The sequence below is a fragment of the Xenopus laevis genome, chromosome 2L, assembly GCF_017654675.1.
Source record: "Xenopus laevis strain J_2021 chromosome 2L, Xenopus_laevis_v10.1, whole genome shotgun sequence".
Taxonomy (NCBI): Eukaryota; Metazoa; Chordata; class Amphibia; order Anura; family Pipidae; genus Xenopus; species Xenopus laevis.
The window spans coordinates 107,197,975-107,220,657 of record NC_054373.1 but is presented as its reverse complement, the minus strand read 5'-3'; the positions used below and the strand labels follow the sequence as shown (position 1 = coordinate 107,220,657).

The window sequence follows — 22,683 nt, the reverse complement described above, 5'->3', positions numbered from 1 at the left end:
CAGACCTTTTGAGAGTTGCTTGGAGGGTCCCATGCGGTCACTCTTCAGAGGAGAGTCAAACAGAAGCACAACTTGCAATTGGCCACCTTACTATAAATACTGTACCTTTTTTCATGATTGGACACACCTGCCTATAAAGTTCGAGTCAAAGAATTTGGTGTTACCAGTAATCAGTATTGAGCAGTTACATGCACTGAAAAGAGCAAAATTACAAGGGTACCCACATTTTTGCACAGCCAGCTTTTTTACATTTGATTTGATTTCATACAACTGAATACTGCTTCACTAAAAATCTTTCTTCAGAAAACACCCCAGTACTCAGATGTTCCGGGGGAAATGAAAGACATACCACTGTTATCTTTTTTTGTCGAAAGTGGAGTAAAATATTATGCAGGCTGAGAGGGGTTAACAAATTTTGAGAACGAGAGCAGTTTTTCAGATTCAGATTTTTATAGGAATGTACCTGTACGACTACCATAGGCCAACTGCTAATAACCAGGCTCCTTTGCAGACTTCTGTGTTTTAATGAGGCACAAGTTATGGGTTGGGATGGGGGCTCATAATAAAGTGCTACTGAACTCTGGCATCACTTTATTCATCCAGAAGTCCTTGTGCTTTACACCAGCTACAGGTACTGTTGGCAGGTCAGGGTGCAAGATGTAAAAAAACCATAGCTGCTTGTTTTTTTTTTTTTTTTTTTACTTTGAACCCTACCGAATGTACAAGGGATGGTTCAACTTCAGGTTAACTTTTAGTAAGTTATAGAATAGCCAATTCTAAGCAACTTTTCAATTGGTCTTCATTATTTATTTTCTAATAGTTTACAAATTACTTGCCTTCTTCTCCTGACTCTTTCTAGCTTTCAAAAGGGGGTCACTAACCCCCTCTAAAAACAAATCCTCTCTAAAGCTACACATTTACTGTTATTGCTACTTTTTATTACTCATCTTTTTGTTCCGACCCTCTCCTATTAATATTCCATATTCTCATTCAAATCAATGCAAGGTTGCTAGGGTAAATAGGACCCTAGCAACCCGATTGCCGACACTGCAAACTGGATAGCTGCTGAATAAAACGTGAAATAACGTAAAAACTACAAATAATAATAAATGAAAACCCGTTGCAAATTTTCCAAAAATATCACTCTATCCTAACTTTTTAAAGATAAAACCTTCAGTCACAGCAACCATTATTTAGAATCTTTTCTAGAAACTCACATGTAGCGACATTTATCTATATTAGAAAAGAAGTACTCTGTTTGCATAAGTAATCCATTCCAACAACTGAAAAATTTGTTTAGACACTTTTGCAGGTATAAAAGATATTTGTTTTATGGAGCTTTTTCTTTATAAACCCTACTATAGTTTATTTAAACACACTGCTGTGTATCCATAGGGTTAAAAAAAAATAGGCACAGGTTAAATAGAATACAATGGTGTTTTACAGAGCTTATCTGTTATCCTCTATGTAACCTGTGCCATTTAGCTCTATTTCAATTTGAATAGCTGCCCCCATGGATACCCATCAGCTTGCTTATATAAACTATAATATAGTTTCCCTAACACACCAGTTGTACCAGTTGTACAGAGCAACACGGTTATATTTTCCGTACTATTTTTATGTTGGTGTTACTGTTCCTTTAAGTGTTGACTTAGTTTGTGCCATAATCCCATACAGGGCAGTGTTATAAAGGATGTGACTGTGTATCCTGATGGAACTAGCCAAGGTAATAGGTGTTGCCTGGGAAAATTGATATTACATCTTTAAAATAACACTAAATGAAAAGCACTCTTCATTGCAGAAGATTTTTTTTACCAGAAAGCTGACTGATAGACAACAATGCTATGGAAAGCTGCAATGATTTATGTACAGTAGAAGAAACAATGATGAAATGTTCAGGCTCAGAGCAGGCACCTTGTCGGAGTGGATAACTAAGTGTTTATTAGAAGATACTCTATCGGTTCATGCTCAGTGCAAGGGGCATGAAAATGTGGGGTCCTTAAACACATATCAGAAGAAGTTTTAAGTTTGGGATGGCTGACAAGAGTACAGATCTGTGCTGCAAAACATGAGCCTGCATGTCTAACAGAGCATGCTTGGATATAATGTCTCTGGGCAGCTGACAATCTAATAAGCCCTCAGCTATCAAAGTCTGACAAACAGCTGCCTGAACTAAATTCTTACAACACACACATATGAGCAAGCACTTGTAAGAAAATGATTTTAGAATGTTTTTCCTGATAATTTATACAGCACCAACATATTTCCTCAGCACGTTACAGAGATAATCCTGTATATCCTTCACATCAGTCCCTGTCCCAGTGGAGCAAAGGACCCTATTAAATTCAAACACAATGGTCAATTTTATAGGGAGCCAGTTAACCTGCCTGTGTGTTTTGTGTTTGAGGAAACCAGAGTAACAGGCGGAAACATGAGCAGACCTGTGAAGACCATCCTTGCCCTGGCTTGAATCAAACTCAGGACCTCAGAGCTACAAGACAGCAGAGTTTATCAACTAAGCCACTGTGCTGCCCATTGGATCTTTAAGTTCTTTTGAAAAGAAGTGAGAGGTGCGGATAGCCATGTTGACAAGTTTAGATCATGGACTGCACAATATAGTCATGAGTTTCCCACTCACTAAAGTTCCAAAACAAATTGCAGGTGCAATAGCTACAGTCACATCCAGTAGATTGTAGCTACTGAGAAAATGACCACCAATACATGTGCTCATTAGGAAGGTAGGCAAGCTTGACATGCTCAATTATAGAGTTTGAGGTCCACTATTTTGTGGCATATCATTAGCTGTTCTAACTGCTACATGTAACAAAATGGACAACCTAGCTCTCTGAACTCTCTAGTTAACACTGGAAATATGTTTTTTTAATCTTAATCTCAAACAATGCAAACTAAATTACTGAAGTTAATTGAAGAAGTTTTTTTTTAAAAATAACTATGTGACCTAAGCTATGTTTTCAAAATGGGAACCTGTCACCCATACATAAAAAGTTGTGTTATAAAAATAAACATGAAACCAAAATTATTTCTTCTGTTAAAACATCCATACAACAGACACACAATTAAAAGTCTTAGCTGCCAATCATATAATGCTTGCCCCTCCTCTATGCCTCAGGCATAGGGGTGGAGCAGCTAAATACTTTCACTTTCCATTCTGCACTTTTTAGATGTTAGTGCCCTCCTCGCATTTCCCCCTCCCTCCTCACCATATAATTGTGCAGCCAGTGCATGGGCATCAGCTGCAGCATTGTGAAGCATAAACAAGATTTTGGTGTGATGCAAAGCTTGCCTTAAAAACAGTGGCCACAAAATGGCACCTGTCTGCTTGCTGTGATTGTGAATTCCAAGACTAAAATAAACAATATTTAAATAATTTAGGTTGTGAAAGTGAAGTTTATTTTGCTTGACATTATAAAATAGGGGTTGGAATTATTTTTTTAGGGTGACAGCTTCCCTTTAACTATAAATTAAAGTGGAGTTTGATTAGCTAAAACATCTATTTATTCCTTTTGCATTCACTTTTGTCAACTTCTAATAGGAGATGTTGATTCTGACACCTTTCAAACAACTGTACTTTTTCTCACTTACCAAAAAAGCTGTTAAAGGTTACAAACAAATCTCTGATTTGCATATACAATAAACGAAAGTATTGACAGCGCTAATCATGCTCAACTAATCCACACACACTCTGTAGATGATATATTCTTGTGTATATATATATGGTCTTTTTCAGTGAAATAAGTGAAATGCTAGGTATTCACTCCACCACTCATATTCAACACAATAAGGGTTTATGCTGGCCGCTGTCAAAACTGTGTGGTACCAACAGATTTCTGAAAACTCTCTTGAATCTCCCATTTCAACCTCCCACAGACCATATGTGGATCTCCAGATTCCTGTGTCTCAAAGCTTCTCAATAAGGTCCACTGAACTTCATGCCCACCCCTATGGTTTATGTGCCTATGAGTGCAGCTTAAGATCTTTCAAAGAAATTTACAGAAGTCGAGGGAGAGGACACTGTTAGGCTACTGCCAGGTGGGGATGATATGCATTTATATGCAGGCCGACAATGAGTCGATCCAATGGCCTCTGCTCCCTCCTGTGTATGAACTGAGAGGTACTGTGTATTATGCAAAAATCCACATGTAAGCTTGTTCTACTCTACTGCAGTAGAAGCCACACCAACATCTCATGATTTCACAATTTTTCTCTGACTAAATATTGCATATTTGCAAACTGCAAGGGTCTGTTACTGAACTTTCTCTTTGATCTACTGCACTGAAAAGCCAGTAAAAGATACTTTTGTGACAATTTAACAGAAGCAAAATAAACAATTGTAACAATTTAGGATAAGCAGGTCTCTTGGAGAAACTGACTTGCAGCTAAAAGGGCTATTCCCCTTCATTAGCAAAACTGTAATAACTGGAAAAAAAACCCAGAAATGTGTTCAAACTTTCATAAACTACCAAATTTTGTAAAATTAAATTGGTAATTAGGGGTGTGCCCACAAAAATGGGCGTGGTCAGAAAATGTCGCTGTGCTTTTCGCAGCAAATCTTTTTGACCCTATTTTTATTTCCAAAATTATGGGAGGTATGCACATGTGGCACTTTGTCTCCAGTGGGAAATCACCTCTCCCATGGGCCACAAAACACCTAAAATACCTTGCCATAAGGAACAGTGGAAATCGCAGCAGGTAAAACACATGAATCATGAAAACATGCAAAATGGACTTCTGCAATTTTGTACGATTTATGTTTTACCCGCAACAAGTTCCCTATGGCAAATTACTTTCTAGAACTTTGTCGCTCGAGTGGAGAATAATTCCTGCAAATGACAATGCGCTCGAATTCCATCAGCCTAAATATTGCTGGAATCTAAATCTTAAAGAGGACCCGTCACCCACAAATAAAAAGCCGTATAGTCAAGTAAACATGAAACCCAATTTGTTTTTTAATATATCCATATAAATAGGTAAAAAAAAATCTGTTGTCTATCATATATTATTTTCTGAATACAATTTAATGAATTGATATACATCTACTGAGCACAATTTGAGACTCTATTTGTTCAAAATTGTCTATCGTATATTGACTGGCCCTCCTCTCTCCCTCCCTCAGGCATAGAGACGGGGAAGTCAGTTACTTTCACTTTCCTTTCTGCACTTCTTCAAATTCATCCTCCCTCCTTATTTTCTATAGATGTGTAGCTAGTGCATGAGCATGGTCCCCCATTTCAGTGCATACACAGGATATTGGGGTGATACAAAACTTGCTATAATAACAGTGTCCACAACATGGTGCCTACCTGTGATTGTGAATTATAAGACTGAAGGATTCAACATTTAAATATATTGAATACTATAAGAAACATTTATTTTTGTTCAATTAACATGATTGAATAGGATTTGGAATTATTTCTTAGGATGACAGGTCTCTTCTAAAGCATACTGCATCAAGAAAAAGCTTTTTAAAATGTAAGTGTTTTCCCTAAGCACATCACAACTTTAACTTTACTTTTACAATGTTTTTAGGCACTAATACACATTTTGTGACACTATCATTTAAGTAGAAGAATGATTTAGATAAGAAGTGGATCAAGAAAGAACAGCAGAAAGGTTTAGTATTATGGCACACTGCCCACTTTGTGTTTTTTTGCACAGAAATAAGTCTTGGTTTTGCCTGAAAGAGGTCTGTGACTAGGCTATGTTACACTAGGACATATGTCAGTGTTTGGCAGGCTTGATTAAGCTTCTGAAAAAGGGGGCTTGTCCCCAAATGTTCCACATGGTGAACAGTTAAAATTTCCACAAATGGAATCAAATGGCATACCAGCATGAAAATGCAGCCAGACCGGTTTTAGCTGACAACCTGTTCAGATTCCAGCTGTCAACAGAGGAATTGGATTGAAGATCGTACCACATGTTCTGTCACCCTGATTTGACATGTTGTGGTTAAAAAATCCAGACAAATCTATTAATTTTAATATTAAATATTAAGTAAATGAGTTCCCAGTGTTCATGCTGCCCTGTTAATCGTACAGTAGCCATTTGGAACATTTTTATGAAGTATAACTATTCCTTAAAGGGGTGGTTCACCTTCAAACCACTACTTGTTTTCAGATAGATCACCAGAAATAACGACTATTTCCAATGTCTTTCCATTCTCCGTGACCGTTTTTCTAATATTGAAGTGTAAAGTGTCATTTTTCACCTTCTGAAGCAGTTCTGGGAGGGGGGTCATCGACCCTGTAAAATGTTCTAAATGGATACATTTAGCTGATACATTTCTTATCTTTGTCCCTGCTGAGCAGAATCTCTGGGTTTCGTTAAAGGCAGCTGTTAGAATTGATACAATAGTTACTAATACTCCAGAGATGCTGCTGAGAAATGTATCAACTAAATGTTGCAAAATTGTAACAGTTCAGAATCTGCACCAGAATTACTGAGCTGCCACATTGAAACACCAGAGACATGAACATTCAACTTTAAACTTAGATTTTGGAAAAACAGTAAAAAAATAAATAATGGAAAGTAATTGAAAAAAGTCTTTATTTCTGGGGAACGATCTAAAAATAACTGAATTGAAAAAAGTGTTTGGAAGGTGAACAACCCCTTTAAGGCTACTAAAACATCTATATGTTACAGATAACCAATAGGATTGTTTTGTCATCACTTTGGCATTAAGCTAGATTAATCAATATCACATACGAGATACTGTCTTATTACTACAAAGAAAAAAAAAACAAATTAAATAAATAGAATAAATGGATTAATTTCCCAAAGGGAAATTTTGCAAAAGAGGAGATTTAAAGATTGATATTCTGAGACGATTTGCAATTTGTTTTCATTATTTATTATTTAAGGTTTTTGAGTAAGCTTTTTATTCAGCAGCTCTTCAATTTGCATTTTAAACAATTTGGTAGCTAGGGTCCAATTTACCCTAGCAACCACTAAACAAACCCTCTCATTGTAAATACATGCATCTGCATAGATTACTTATATGACAGGGGACAAGGGAATGTGCATTGATCAATTTATCTTCTTTCCCTATGTCAGTAGTTAATTTGGCCAGATCAGTAGCACTTCCATTGTATTTTAGTACATTTTTATTAAGCCGTGGAGTGCTCCCACAACCTTTACTTTTTACCCTAGCAACCATGCACTGATTTGAATAAGAGACTGGAATATGAACAGGAGTGGGCCTGAATAGAAATATGAGTGATAAAATAATAATACATTTGTAGCCTTACAGAGTCAGACGAAAAAGGCAAATAACTATAAAACCAAAAACTAAACTAAAAATAAATAAATAATGAAAACCAACTGAAAAGTTGCTTAGAATTGGTCATTCTATAAAATACTAAAATTTACCTAGAAGGTGAACCACTCTTTAAGTAAGTCTGAATATTGATCTGCATATTCAGTAATGAAAGAAAAGATAGGGATTATGCTTTTACATTTTTAAACAAAAATACAGAACCCCTGATAATTTACGGATACAGGAATTCGATCTATTATGTGGACACCTGTTATCCAGAAAGTTCTGAAAACAGCTATGTCTTATGCACACAAACGCACACAATTTATATTACTGTTAATTATTAAAATTACTGTTAATTATAAAATGTTATTATTATGAAGAACAACAACTCATGCGAGTTGAAAATACTTTTGTGTCAACTAGTGCTATTTTACAGTCATTATACAGTAGAATCCCCCCATTCTATGTTTTTCAGGGGACCAGAAATAAATTGTGTAAAATCCTGGAAAATGTAAAATCAGAGAAATATAAAATATATTATATATGATATATTATTATGTTAAAGAGGGCCACTATTACAGAAATTAGATGCAAAAGAGCGGTACAGGTATGAGATACATTATCCGGAAACCCGTTATTCAGAAAGCTCTGAATTACGGAAAGGCCATCTACTGTATGTTATACTCCATTTTATCCAAATAATCCACATTTTGAAAAAAATATTTCATTTTCCTCTATAATTTAACAGTACAGGTATGGGATCCATTATCCTGAAACCCGTTACCCAGAAAACCCATAGACTCCATTATAAGCAAATAATCTACTGTTTAAAAAAAAATATATTTCCTTTTTCTATGTAATAATAAAACAGTACCTTATATTTGATCCAAACTAAGATATAATTAATGCTTATTAGAAGCAAAACCAGCATATTGGGTTTAATAAAATGTTTACATGATTTTTTAGTAGACTTAAGGTATGAAGATCCAAATTACAGAAAGATTCCTTATCCGGAAAGCCCCAGGTCCCAAGCTTTCTGGATAAAAGGTCCCATACCTGTACTACACTAGTCACCAATGAACAACTGTTACAGAATGACTGCAATTAAATTGTAAATATAAAACATTCTGATGACAAATATTTCAAGACTTCAATAACTGAATGCAGTAACCAAAACAGATGAACATAAGGTGTCATTAGATGTTAATTAAAGATAAACATTTCCACTTCTCAAAAAAAAAAAAGAAAAAGCATAGCTTTCTATATACATCATTCACATTATTCATATACTAAATTATCGGATGTGTGAGTCAGTAAGCCAGCTTTTAAAAAAATGTCAAATATGCCTCTCGCAATTAAGCACAAGTTTAAAGTGAACACCATACTTCAGGAATCAATGTATTATTTACACAGAAGTGTAGTTTGAAACTAACAAGGCGGAGCACTTTTTGAAGACTCATAAACATTCATGATTAACGGTAATCAGACATCAGATAGCAAATAACATTAGAAGCAGTTCATAAACCAATGTGAGATTTATGGGGTTATTTACTAAAATCCAAATGTATCGCATTGTTCCAATATATAAAAACTTGACCAAACGCCTACGTACATCATCATTAACCTGGCTATAAATCAAATGTATGTGAACTAAACTATATCTTTGGTAATAAAGTCTCAGAGAAGTTTTCATATCACAAAAAACGTATGTAACTGCTGTCTCATAACAAATGTAGACTGGTATTACTTCACAAATTATACACCTCAATATTTTTCCTTGTGTACACATAGGGGCAGATTCACTAAGGGTCGAATTTCGAAGTTAAAAATACTTCGAAATTCGACCCTCGAATTGAAATCCTTCGACTTCGAATATCGAAGTCGAAGGATTTAGCGCTAAACGTTCGTTCGATCGAAGGATTTTTCGTTCGATCGAACGATTCGAAGGATTTTAATCCAACGATTGAAGGATTTTAATCCAACGATCGAAGGAAAATCCTTCGATCAAAAAAAGGTTAGCAAACCTATGGGGAACTTCCCCATAGGCTAACATTGACTTCGGTAGGTTTTATCTGCCGAAGTAGGGGGTCGAAGTTTTTTTTAAAGGGAAAGTACTTCGACTATCGAATGGTCGAATGGTCGAATAGTCGAACGATTTTTCGTTCGATTCGTTCGATTTCGAACGAATTTAACCAATTCGATGGTCGAAGTACCCAAAAAATACTTCGAAATTCGAATTTTTTTCATTCGAATCCTTCACTCGAGCTTAGTGAATCGGCCCCATAATATTCATACATCCATATGTAATATAAAGGCACTTAGTTTGCCTGGGACCAGTAACCCATGGCAACCAATAAGATGCTTGCATTTAAACAGGTGACTAGTAAATTCTACCTGCTGATTGGTTGCTACAGGTTACTGCTCCAGGGCAAACTTAGTGCCGTTTATTACATAATCCTAATAGTCAATAACAATAACAATTATTGATAATTATTGTCTATTTTCAATTGTCTATGGCTTATTCAGTAGCATGAATCTATTTCCAGAAGCGTGAGTAGACTGAATACCCGTGACCAACTACGTTTTTATGCAAGTGTGATGAGTTTTTAGATTGCAGTTAATTACTTTTATACATAGGAAAGAATGTATACATATGTAAATAAACATACACACATCAAATTGCATGGCAGAGGGAATGCATAACAACTGGACCAAATCTTTCTGTCTTCATGATTTTCCTTTTGGCAAAGCTATATTTAAAAAATATAATGTCATTTTAATATAAATATTACATGCCGCTGTTTATCACATTATCTCATGCTTTGAGTTAAAATAATTGTGGTTAGTTACTTTTCTGGCTCAGGCATCTTTATCTCATCTGATGATGCAAACCTGTAACTTATATAAAGTTAAAGCGTATCTACTATTTGAAAACCAATTTTCGGAGTGATTTGTATTTTTCTGCAGTCACAAAATTATGTACAGCGTTTATAGTATGGCCCACAGTTTTTGATATGGTGAATTCTTGGCACACATAATTTGTGTGTGGCAATTTTTTTGAATAACCTGGGTCATCAATCAGTTGTATTGTAATGTTTAAAATATTTTTAAAGGCTGTTAATAACATATCGCACACATAAGCAAGCACACACAATTTAAAGTTAAAGACTTATATATTATACCGAATATATTTATCAATGGGTAAAAGTTCACCATTTGATAAATATGATTCTAAAAATCCCAAAGGAATGAATAGAAAGTGGGTGAGTTTTTTTGTGGTGAGCTCTAATCTCACAATAAATCTGCCACTGTAAAAAATATATCCCAGTATAAAAAGTAACATTTTAAATCATTTTTTAATTACTTATGTTATTTCTATACACAGAGATTTTATTATAAACATCAGTCACAGCCTCAGTAAAACTTGGTCCCAATCACATTCACACAAACTAAGGTCAATTTCATCAGAAAACAATTAACCTGCCTGTATTTATGGATTGTGGGAGTAAGCTGGAGTACCTTGAGGAAACCCACACTGAGAAGGGGATACTCAGGACTCTGGAAAAACAGATGATTACAGGGAATTTTTATTATTACATCAGCAGCTTGTACAGGTTATAACAAGTATAATATGGATAATGGTGCTCGGTCCATGATGCTATTACAAAAGATTGTATAACACAATATATGTTCAGAAATGTTGTTGTGGTAAAGGAGTATGGCAATCAAAATGTAAGAGACACTGGGAGGTAATATTCTCTCATATACTGTTTGCATTTCACCACCTTGGGGTTAATCAGCCATGTTCATAAACATTTTATAATGACTGTGACAATCTATTTTGATACAGTTACTTTGACTTCTTACCACTAATATGGTTCTGCATAAACAAGGTTTGTCTCTTGTTTGTGCTCAGTTCAATGTCTATATTATCCTAACAAAAGTTTCAAAAAATACAAAGATAAAAAGTGTTTTTTTATGTATAGGTCATAAACAAATGTAACATCTTCTACATTGCTACACTATCTATGAAGTTAATACATAGCAGTTTTAATGACTGACTCTCTAGGTGCAAAATTAAAAAGTTAAAATCGAGAAATTCAGTCCTGTAGTACTAATTTACTGTTATTTTGTTATTTATAAAGTGTCAGTATACTTGAAAGTTGATGAAGGCTAAAGAAGTAAAAAAGAAAGTGGAGTGCCTTTAAGAATAACATAAAAAATAAAACGTCAACATGTGATACTTCCGTTGTCACCGCCCATTTTTCTGGCACTTTTGCACCAGGGAAAAGTAAATGACCAGTATTTCTGTTCCACAATTAGATATTTTTACCATACGTGTTAACTTTTAACTGCTAATTTTTTCCAGGTTTCAGTGCGTAACAACAGTTTTTTTTTTTTCATTTATTGTTGGGATCTTTATTTTCAAGAGCTAAAGTTCTGAAAATCTTAGTTCTACTATTTCTGCCAGATTTCAGGTAAGGACTTGCCTTTGCCTCTTTATACAAGACACACAAATCAACTTTTGCTATAGGAAACAGAGTCAGTTGCTTCTATAACTGGAGAAATCGCAGGATTCCTAAGAATCTTTTGAGCACCTCAGAGATCTTGAGAACAAAGAGTACTGCAGTAACCTTCACAATGAAAGGCTCACAGGTGGATAAGCCTGAGATACTTTAGAAAAAGGATGGCTAAAAGATTTCCTAGCTGTCATACTTTACATGCTTGAAAAAAAGTGCTTTGTGTACTACCATGCCAGTTACACAACAAGGCTCTGCTTGGCATGCTTTTAAAACATTAAGTTACTAATTGGGAAAAGGATATGGCCTTCTAGGAGACTAGACAGAAAGGTGCCTCTTTCCAGCTTACTTGTCCAGTGCAAGAGGGTTCACAACAAATGCAGAAATTCAAAGGGGTCTTGCAGCAGAACTAACCAAGGAACAGAGTGCCCATTTTCCCAAATATGACATCCTTTGTCTTAAGCAAATGCAGGGAGATGCATGGAGTAACATGTGAAGCCTTATGGTATGCCAAAAAACACTGCTGTAAGGGGGGATAAATTATCAGTAAAGGTGGCCATAGACGCAAAGATCCGCTCGTTTGGTAACATCGTCAAACGAGCGGATCTTTCCCCGATATGCCATTAATGAGCATGGCTATCTTGGGGGGTAATTACGATGCGCAATGGGCTCCGGCGGGATCGGTTGGGTCAAAATCAAACCTGTCCGATCAACCAAACGACCGTTCTCCGCAGGACGAAAGATGTCAGCACTCTCCACACACAATCTGAAAATCGTACGAATCCTCGATTCCTACGATAGGATCTGTGCGTCTATGGCCAGCTTTATGGTTGTAAGACTTTCATCCAGGCTCTAACAAATAATGCTGAATTACATACGGTAAAACACCTCACTGGAGCAGGAGTTTTGGCAGCTACAGAGGTTATGTTGTATCCCAAATTGCAAATGTTTGGAGGGCATGGAAGAGAAACAAATGGGGATCCATGTTATCACTAAATTGCAGTTTTCTCAGAAGAGGAGCACCAGCCTGGTGGGAAAACATAGCTATGTATTTCACTAAAGGTGGCTAGTGTTTTGGCACCCCCAGTGAAATACTGTAGGTTTTCCTCATCCTTTTATGTTTATTTTGCTAGTGGTTTCTGAGAGGTTTTAGACAGCAGTTCTCTTTGAAGGTCAGACTACCAACAAACCTAAGGGGTCTATTTATTGTGCTGTGTAAAAAGTGAAGTAAAACATGTTGCTCATAGCAACTAATCAGATTTTTGCTTTTGTTTGCTAACGGTTGAACTCTAATTGCTGATTTGTTACTCTGGGCAACATCACCGGTAATATTTTACTCCACTTTTACACAGCATGATAAATAGGTGCCTTAAATATCTATGTATTTTCTGTATAGCCAGTTAACCTTAAGCTGGCCATAGATGCAAAGATCCGATCATACGAATCATCGTACGATCGGACTTCCCCATCTCCCGACTTGCCACTAACCATTCCGATCAAATAAAGTAGAAAATAAAAGATCAGCCTATTATCAGCCCTGACAGCAATCGTACGAAAGTTATGTCCGACAAAAGCTAGTGACAGTCTCCCACTGAAAATCGTACGATCAGCAATACATGCAGAGATATTATCGGCAGCCGACAGAAATCTTTTAACCTCTCCGATCGACCAAACGACCGATCTCCTCCGGACGGAAAATGTCCATACATGGTCCAAAAATCGTACGAATCCTCCATTAGTACGATTCGATCTTTGCGTCTATGGCCAGCTATAGGGTTGCTGACTTTAAGAAAGTGCTATTAAGCCAAAAGCCTAGTATTAGGAGTCTAAAACTGATAACTCAGAAACTGCTAAAATAGAAAATTAATACTAAACTGAAAAATTGCTCCGAGAAGCACTCTGGTTACATTTAAGGGAGTTTATTTTGGGGTTTAGATTCCCAGTAAAACAAAAGCCTTCAGCCCACTTTAGGCCAATTGTTAAGCCACTTGTGCTGTACATTTGCTATTACACTTAATAAACCAAAGCATATAGCATGTATATAAATTAAGAAGTAAGAACCTTAAAACGAACAGAGCATATTTTATGGTCTGTTGACAAGACTAGCCCATTTTTGTCTCGATCACATTAAGACATTTTCCGTTTTTTTCCTTTTAGCAGATAGAGCAATTACTTACCCAAGAAAGGCAAATGGAAGAACAGAATGGTAACGGTATTTTGATATCTTTGTCATGTGACAGTGACCTAGAAAAAAAAAAATTTCTTCAGTCAGCAGAAAGATAACAATACAATTAAATGTTATATGGCAAGCTTCAAAATACATGTCACCTAGTGGTAAGAATAAGAAGATTACAGGAAAACTATATAAAACTGTAATTATATATTAAAGTCAACGATAGTTGTTGCATATTAGAAACACGTCACAAACTGATCTAAGTTAGTAATCATACTTTTTTTATATGCCAGGCCACAAAAAAGGTTAATTCAATACAGTGAGCCAAACTGGCAAGTAGAGGCCAATATCCTCACATCTGGCAATTGCCTAAATGACATGATTAAGCAGAAGAGCCATTTATCTATTTATGTTTAGCTAATAAGTGTGTACACCTGGCTATACCAATGGCAGATGTAAGCCAGTGCATTGGCCATACTTGTGAACGTGGGACATTCAGGCACACCCCAAATCCAAGATCTGGAGGAAGAGCCATGCATTCATTCAAAACGATGATCATAAATTAGGAACACATTCAATCGTAATCTTCAGATTGAATTCTGCTGATCAGTAAAAACTCTGATCTTCTACAGGAGGACTTCTAGAGGAAGCACTTCCATAGTTTTCCTCTCCAACAACACACCTTGACCTATGCACTTCTTCCATACTCCTTTTTGTTTCTGTCTGTCTCTTCTAATAGATTGTAAGTTCTTAGGGGCAGGGACATCATCCTAACTGTTACATAGTTACATAGTTAAATTGGGTTGAAAAAAGACAAAGTCCATCAAGTTCAACCCCTCCAAATGAAAACCCAACATCCATACACACACCCCTTTCTACTTTTAATTAAATTCTATATACCCATACCTATACTAACTATAGAGCTTAGTATCACAATAGCCTTTGATATTATGTCTGTCCAAAAAATCATCCAAGCCATTCTTAAAGGCATTAACTGAATCAGCCATCACAACATCTCCCGGCAGTGCATTCCACAACCTCACTGTCCTGACTGTGAAGAACCCCCTACGTTGCTTCAAATGAAAGTTATTTTCTTCTAGTCTAAAGGGGTGGCCTCTGGTACGGTGATCCACTTTATGGGTAAAAAGGTCCCCTGCTATTTGTCTATAATGTCCTCTAATGTACTTGTAAAGTGTAATTATGTCCCCTCGCAAGCGCCTTTTTTATGTATTGAAACACCTACCAATTAAGCATAGATTTATTTATTTTCACTGTCTAACATATTATAATTATACTCATGCTTGTGTTTATGCCTGCATACATATGTGGAGCTATATAAATAAAATACATACACATCAGCTGAATTCATCTACTGTATGTGTCTGTTCCAGCATTATACATATATTTTATCTACATTTAATGCTAATTTTTCTAAAATATATCTATAATATATATATATAACATATTACATTACAGTGTTCTTTTAGAAACTCTGGAATGTTCATCTATTCCAGAACTATTTCTCCCCTATCATGAAGGATTTTATTGGTTCCCAGTCGAATTATAAAAAGTTGAGGGAATCCTATCACTCACAATAAGTGGCCATTATTCACCCAGCACAACAAGAGCTGTGCAAATTGGTTGTAAAGGCTGCAATTGTCATGGATACCGATTTTAATAGTGCCTGCCTTGCAATTTGTACACAGTCTTTTAATTTGATATTCACTGCAAATACCAATTACTTTGGAGTTCTCCTTGATATCCCAGCAGTCATCCAACAAACATTTGCACTAAGCTGGAAATAAATTGCAGGTGACTTAGAATGTCATTGTCACATAGAACATGCATTTGTAGTAGAGATGCACCGAATCCATTATTTTGGATTCGGCTGAACCCCTGAATCCTTTGCGAAAGATTCGGCCGATTACCGAACCGAACCCTAATTTGCATATGCAAATGCAAATTAGGGGTGGGAAGGGGAAAAAAATTGTACTTCCTTGTTTTGTGACAAAAAAAATCACATGATTTCCCTCCTCACCCCTAATTTGCATAAGAAAATTAGGATTCGGTTCAGCCAGGCAGAAGGATTCTGCCGAATCCGAATCCTGCTGAAAAAGGCCGAATCCTGGCCGAATCCCGAACCGAATCCTGGCCGAATTCCGAACCGAATCCTGGATTCAATGCATAACTAATTTGTTGTAAGGAACTGGATCATTAATGTGATGTTATTATTAATGAATTACATTAATGACTTACCAGGGTCATAAATATAGAAGAAGAACAAGGTAGGTTTGTTCCAACGAAATTCCACCATCTGTTTCTGCTCTCTCTCCTGATTAGGCCACACCAGTCTGACCAATGTAATATGCAAAATCGAAGTAGGATGGAGCACACAAAATAGCAGCTTTTACCAAAAGATTTATTGAGCACAACATGTTTCGGATCTTCATGGATCCTTTTTCAAGTGTGAAAAGCTGCTATTTTGTGTGCTCCATCCTACTTCGATTTTGCAAATATAGAAGAAGACCCTGCAACTAGTAAATGGGTCAGAAGGAGCTTATTGAAAAGCAGTTCCAATATAAGTTTATGACAAAGTTATGGGGAACTTATAATTATTTTGCTGTAAGAGATGGAAATGCCTGGGTACCTCACTGTCCATTATCATATTAGATAGTAGATTGGTATATCTCTTCGCTTCAGTATTCATTTGTGTTATAAACAATGGAGTAGTTACAGTTTTTATTTGACATTTATAAAGTCTGGTTCAAAAACCCTATTTTGAACCACTATCAATATTAATAGGTTAATAACAACCGGTTTTACATGGTTCTTAAAAGACAACGCTATTACATTTGTAAAGTGTTCAAACACGATTTAGTATCATGTTGAATATATATGTAAATGTTTCTATTCTTTGGACATAAATTATATGTAGGTCTCTGTCTCAAGGAAAAAGGGTGCTTCCAGCAATGACCCTAACTGGTGTCTGGTCTAAAAACATTAAGTGGGTCCTAGGTGATGGTCTACTGATAACATATTCATATCTTGGGCTAATGTTAGATCATACCTCTCAACTGTCCCGTTGAGCTGTCAAAAGAGGGACAGCGTTTTGAGCGGGACGGTCCCTCTTTTGACAGCTCAACCCGCAGTCCTGCTTTTGTACTGAAAAGTCCCGATTTCTTTGCACTGAACAGCCAAATAAGATACAATGTTTCTAAGGGGCTTGGTCAAATAAAATTGTCGCACTCAGCACAACAAATTTTTTGTCCCTCTTTCCGTCTCCAGAATGTTGGGAGGTATGTGTTAGATGGAGGCTGATCTTGGCCAGCTGAGAAAAACATGCCCAATAATCAGCCTTTAGGCTGCATTTCCTTCCTTCCTTGCCTGCTGCCAGATCCATTGGGGCAAATTTACTAATCTCCGAAAATTCAAGTCTGGCGCAAGAGGTAACGTTCAGCAAAATCGGCATCTTACTGAATTTGCATAATAAAGTCCATTCGAAAGAGCCCAAATTGACTTGGCATTAGGGAACGAAGTACCGCTAGAGTCTATCTCCTTCGCTAGCGAATTTTCGCCAGCGTTAGTCACTAAATTTGCCCCATTGTGTTAGCCTAGGTACAGGCACATGCACAGGTTTTTGGTGCTGAAAAATGTTTGCATTTCGGCACCAAAATCCACTATGTGTCTGCACCGAGCCTACGCAAAGGTTTTGGGTGCAGGCACAGAAGGAAGTCAGTATAAGGGCTGATTCTCGGGCCTGTGTATTTCAGCAAACTGAGATCAACCCCTGTCTGACATTAGACTTAGATTATAAACGTAACTACACCGGTACAAGGGCTGACATGAATGATGTTTAATGTTGGCACTACATCAATAAAAGATAAAATTATAGAAGTGTCTACATATTTACACCCATTCATAAGAAATTATTTATTACAATATATTTGTATAATATATTAGCATTCTACAATATTACTTCAGTATTGATTTATGAGAAAATGTATATTGTTTTATTTAAATAACTAGCTTATGTAACCTTAACATAACAAAATATGAATGAAAAACATGAAAAAGGAGGATGATCTTTGCAAACTATATGTTGACAGTGTCGAGATCTACTGATCACCAGCTAAAAGTCTACTGGTAGATCCCAATCTACCTTTTGAACACCCCTGCTGTAGATCATTTACGTCCCTGCCATGGACATATGTGCGTTGCTTAGTAAATGCCGACCTTCCTCTCTTAGGGGGCCGCATCGTTAATTCAGCGAGTGCAGAATTTTGGCTCTTGAAGTTACCAAGATCAGCTTTTTGCTGTCCCTGGTAATTTCTCAATGCACCTGCTCCTGTAAATCTTACAATCTAAGGCAAAAACATACTTATCATGCATATAATTATTGCAATGCGCAACTTTCCAAACTGTTTCAGCCTTGTCCTTACAAATGCAAAGGGGGTAAATTCCAAAGCATGCAAAGGCCGGCAAAACCAACAGTCTCTTCATAGTTCAGTTCCACATTCCTTGGAAGAGAATTGAAAGGGATATCAATCCAATGCATTTAAAAGCAAAGGATATTCAAATTAGACAACCCTTGTACTTGCTGCAAACTGAAGTTCAGAAAAGTTAAAAATAAGTAATCCTTGTCCCAACTATACCAAGGAGGACCGTCTTTCCTTCATCTATCATTTGGTTTAATGGAGGTCAAGTAACTAAAGAGTAATTCTACCTTTTCCAAAATTCAAAATACTAATCACTGAGGTCAATAACCTGAAAAAAGAAATCTATTACCTGAGGCTTCTGATGCCCCACTTTGCTAGGGGTGGATACTCTGAAATAAATAACATACTGTATATGGCCCACTGACTAACTTGCAATTAGACTAAAGGCGGCCATACAAAGGCAGATTTTCAACCAATTTACCGATAAAATTGACTACTTGTCAGTACATGTAAGGGGGCGCGAACGATTGTATTGTTCTGACAAAATTGTTCCAACAGTCGATCAGACAGGTTTAAAAAATTTTGTTGTGAGACAATGAAATCAGTGGATGGGATGACCAGGCCTGGATTGGCAATCTGTTGGCTCTGGCAAATGCCAGAGGGGCTGCTGTAAAATGCCATAGAAAGTGACTATTAAGTGGGCTGGTGGGGGCTGTTTGGGCCACTGTGTACTAGGAATGTCAGGGCCTATTAAGAATCCCAGTCCAGTCCTGGGGATGACAATCCGATAATCATGGTTAAACGTTAATTCACTCTCCTTTTGCGAAAGTAAACAAAGAAACAGATGTACGTTAGATCTTGCAGCCAATATGACAAAGATACAACCAAAGTCTCCTCACATATTGTTTAGGGCAGGGGTATACAGGCAGATTCGGGCTCCTGCTTTACATGAAAAATCGCCTGCGCCAATGCACTTGTGGCGCTTCGATTTTCGAAATTGCCCGAAGTTTCCTTGTAAGGCAACTTTGGAAATCGAAGCTCTGCGAGTGCCATTGTGCTGGCGTTTTCTCATTACAGCAGGCGGTAGGCAGTTCGGGGAGATTGCTGCTCTGCAGAAGAGGCGATTCGTCACCAGGCGACTAAATCTCCCCCTAAATCTGTCATTGTGCCCCTGCCTTTACTATGGAAACAAAATCTGCCTGTGTAAGGCCACCTTAATTTGCCTGAGATATATCCCTGGCCTAGATGTTTCTGTTTATCCAGATGTTGTTGTACTACATGTACCTACACCCCCCACCAACCAACAACAGACTCCCGTCAAACATCCTGGCATCACAGTCCCAGTTTTCACTTCAGTTGAACAGCGACATTACTTAAGAGTACAGCTCCAAAGGTTGTTATTATTTTGTACGTGCCCCTCACTCAAGAAGGGTTAAATTAAAAACAAGTAGAGAAATAGTTAGTTCTAATACGATAGGGCCTAGTATGCATTGTGCCACTGATACATGTAGGCTTCTGCTGCTTTTCCAGCACCATTTATAAGGGTTATTATTTAACAATGACAGCATTGTGCTGGTTATGTTTCATGCTTTTTCCCTGCCTTCCTTCACTGTTTGTGGGATGGGCCATATTTTTATTTCACACCTTAGTAAAGGAACCTGTGGTGCTGAAATAAAGATGCTTAATAAAGTGACACATAAAACAGCTTTAGTGGTGTCAGGTGAAAACCCCATATGTACAACTTGACATCTTGTCATGTAAACATTACAATCTCGCCATCCTACACACACACTTTATTACTGACTGCAAAGCAAGCAGAACGTGCACTCAGCCTAACATTGTCTGCCTCATAACAACACACACTAACATGATCTGCCACAGATTAAGAGAACGCCACTGAATAAAGTCAACAAAGTCAGTGTGATCAGATGTTAGCACCCGTCAAATAAAAGCAAGATGCCGACAGAAAGAAACAGAGGAGGCCTGGAGACAACAATCAGATGTAGGTTACATACATGTTCTTGCATCTCAGCGCAAAATGTCGATCTAAAAGGCTGACGAGACAGCCCAGAAAGGGAGAGAGGAATAAATAGACTCGCAGTGAGACGCACAGAGTCCATCTTGCCTCGGCAGGGGTGGGGGTGAAGTGCAGAGCTCAGGCAGCAGCTAACTCTACAAGGCACCTCATGTTAAATAAGCATCAGGGGAAAGGGGGTCTCCCCGAGCCGTGCCCCTTCCCGAGAACAATAAAGCGCGCAGTGTTTGGCTGCCAGGAGTGGCGACTCGCTCAACTCAATAAGTGGAAACGAGCTTCCTCCGTCTGTTCACGGCAGATCTGGACCCTCATGTGCTCGGACTCCCCCCCGTATAATGGGACGTGCGTACTGACTATTCGCCCCGCTGCCAGAAAAGAACGTGTCATGAGCGCGGATGGCAATGGTTTCGCAGCCCCAGGCCAGTGTGACCGGCATCACTGATAAACATCCACATATATATGTGCACCACAGCACCGAACAGATCCTCTACCTCCCCCAGCAATGACATATTTAAGCAAAGTTTCGTGCGGCCGTGTAGCACAGTGCTAGGACAAGTCACATTGCCTGTCGTACATGTCCGCTCAGCGTCTCGCTGTTCCCTCTTGCGCGACATGGATCAGACACACACACACCCGAACTGCCCACTCCCCGTGGATCCTTCATTCGAGTGTGTGTTTGTTGGGGCTTCCTCTCTGTCATCACAAGTTTTAGCCTCCCTCCTCACCTATTAGCAGTGCATTGCAGGAGGGAGGAGGAGAAAGCCGACAGGATGGTTGGTGTCATTGTGCATGCGATCTCTTTACAGCCCCCGTGTCACTGGGAGAGTTTAGGGGGCCCAGTGGGTGCCAGGGGGGCAGCGACTACAAGTTTTCTGTCATGGTGCTGGTGTCATAAACACGTATCTGATAAACTGAACTTTAACAAGGAAGGCCTCCCCACACACGATCCCTCTATAACATCCCCCCCCCCACATACACACACACACACACCTCAACATGGGGGCACGCAGTGAACTTCAACCTGTGGACCTCTACATGAACTATAACTCCCACATCTCCCCCTGCAAGCCAACGTGTAGTTTAATAGGAGCAGGAGGGCCGCAGGTCAAACATGGCAGCAGCATATAATCCCAAACCCCCCCTCCCATGAAATGACACCACATCCAAGCCTGTATCCCACCGCCACTCATCCATCTGGGGAAAAGGTGGCGACACGCACAGAACTGGAGACAACAGATGGAGCAAGTGGCGAGGATTTCCATAAGCACCCCCCATGCCTTGCCTCATATGATCGCACTTTCCCCTTGCACACGGCAAGTTTAGGGAGCGACAAGACGCGCATCATTGTGCCTGGCATGGCTGACCGCTGTCATGGTTTCCTTGCTGGGTCACCTTTGCTTCTGTGCCCCCCTGTGAATGCTCTGCTGGAGCAGCCTGGCCCACTCATCTGTACATTCACCTCCCGGCCTACATACAGAGGGAGGGGGAAGAGCTCAGACATGTAAGCAGTGCTGGGCAGCCGCTCACCAACGCACACATCCCCTGCTCAACTTTATGCCGGCCCGAAAAAGTGACTGAAAATTGTCGCCGGGACAGACAGCAGCTGTTCTCCCGTGTCCCCCTGCGTGCGATGCAAGTGCTGCCTGCAGCTCCCCCGGCACCTGGCGTGTTTGCAAGTGAAGAAAAAGTGTTTGAAGGAAGGCAGCTCAGTACACAGGGCTCATGGCATTCACGCACCGCACTTACCTCGCTCGTCCCACTCCTCCTTGCGCACTGGCTACTACCCCAGCCACCGACCCTCTTTCTCTCCCCGTCTGTCAGAGTACAGTGTGAGTGCGAGCTCCCTCCCCCTGCGGTGTATGGGGTATAGAGAGGGGACTCAGCACTGTGCCTCGGAGCCGCTCAGTACAGTGCTCCACATAGTGTACATGCACTGACAAACTGCAAACATTCATTTCTAAGGCGACGCCGGATTGGCTGCAGTACTGACTGACAGCTTAGCCAGCCATACAGATAGCCCGTTACACCCGGCCGCCTCTCCTTCGCTCCCGTACGTATCTCTATCGTTAGATGTGCAACATAGTACAAATCAGTCACTTTTTGCATTATTTTTTTCAACAGCCACTAGAATAAACAGTCCTAAGTGAAAAGGTGCTGTGCGCAGTGCAAATAACTAGGGATTAAACGAGGTGGCGTCAACTGGTTGATGTGGGAAGTGAATAGCACATAACGCACTGGAAGTC

The 22,683-nt window shown here is 38.7% G+C and overlaps 1 protein-coding gene across 4 annotated transcripts in view; it reads right to left on the bottom strand.

The window, feature by feature from the left end:
- The window catches only part of bbx.L (bobby sox homolog L homeolog), a 62,732-nt gene extending 40,251 nt beyond the window's left edge, over positions 1-22,481 (bottom strand). For 2 of the 4 annotated variants that reach the window (XM_041582288.1, XM_041582289.1), the window contains exons 1-2: positions 20,421-20,909; positions 13,974-14,040 (exon numbers count right to left, since the gene is read on the bottom strand). In XM_041582288.1, coding sequence (XP_041438222.1) covers positions 13,974-14,040; positions 20,421-20,422 — 69 coding nt within the window. In that variant the 5' untranslated portion in view covers positions 20,423-20,909. Of the gene's footprint in view, positions 1-13,973; positions 14,041-20,420; positions 20,910-21,014; positions 21,547-22,186 lie in introns of those variants that run through there. The other 2 variants (XM_018246983.2, XM_018246982.2) reach the window with 2 other exon arrangements.
- Between the last annotated feature and the right edge of the window lie 202 nt (positions 22,482-22,683).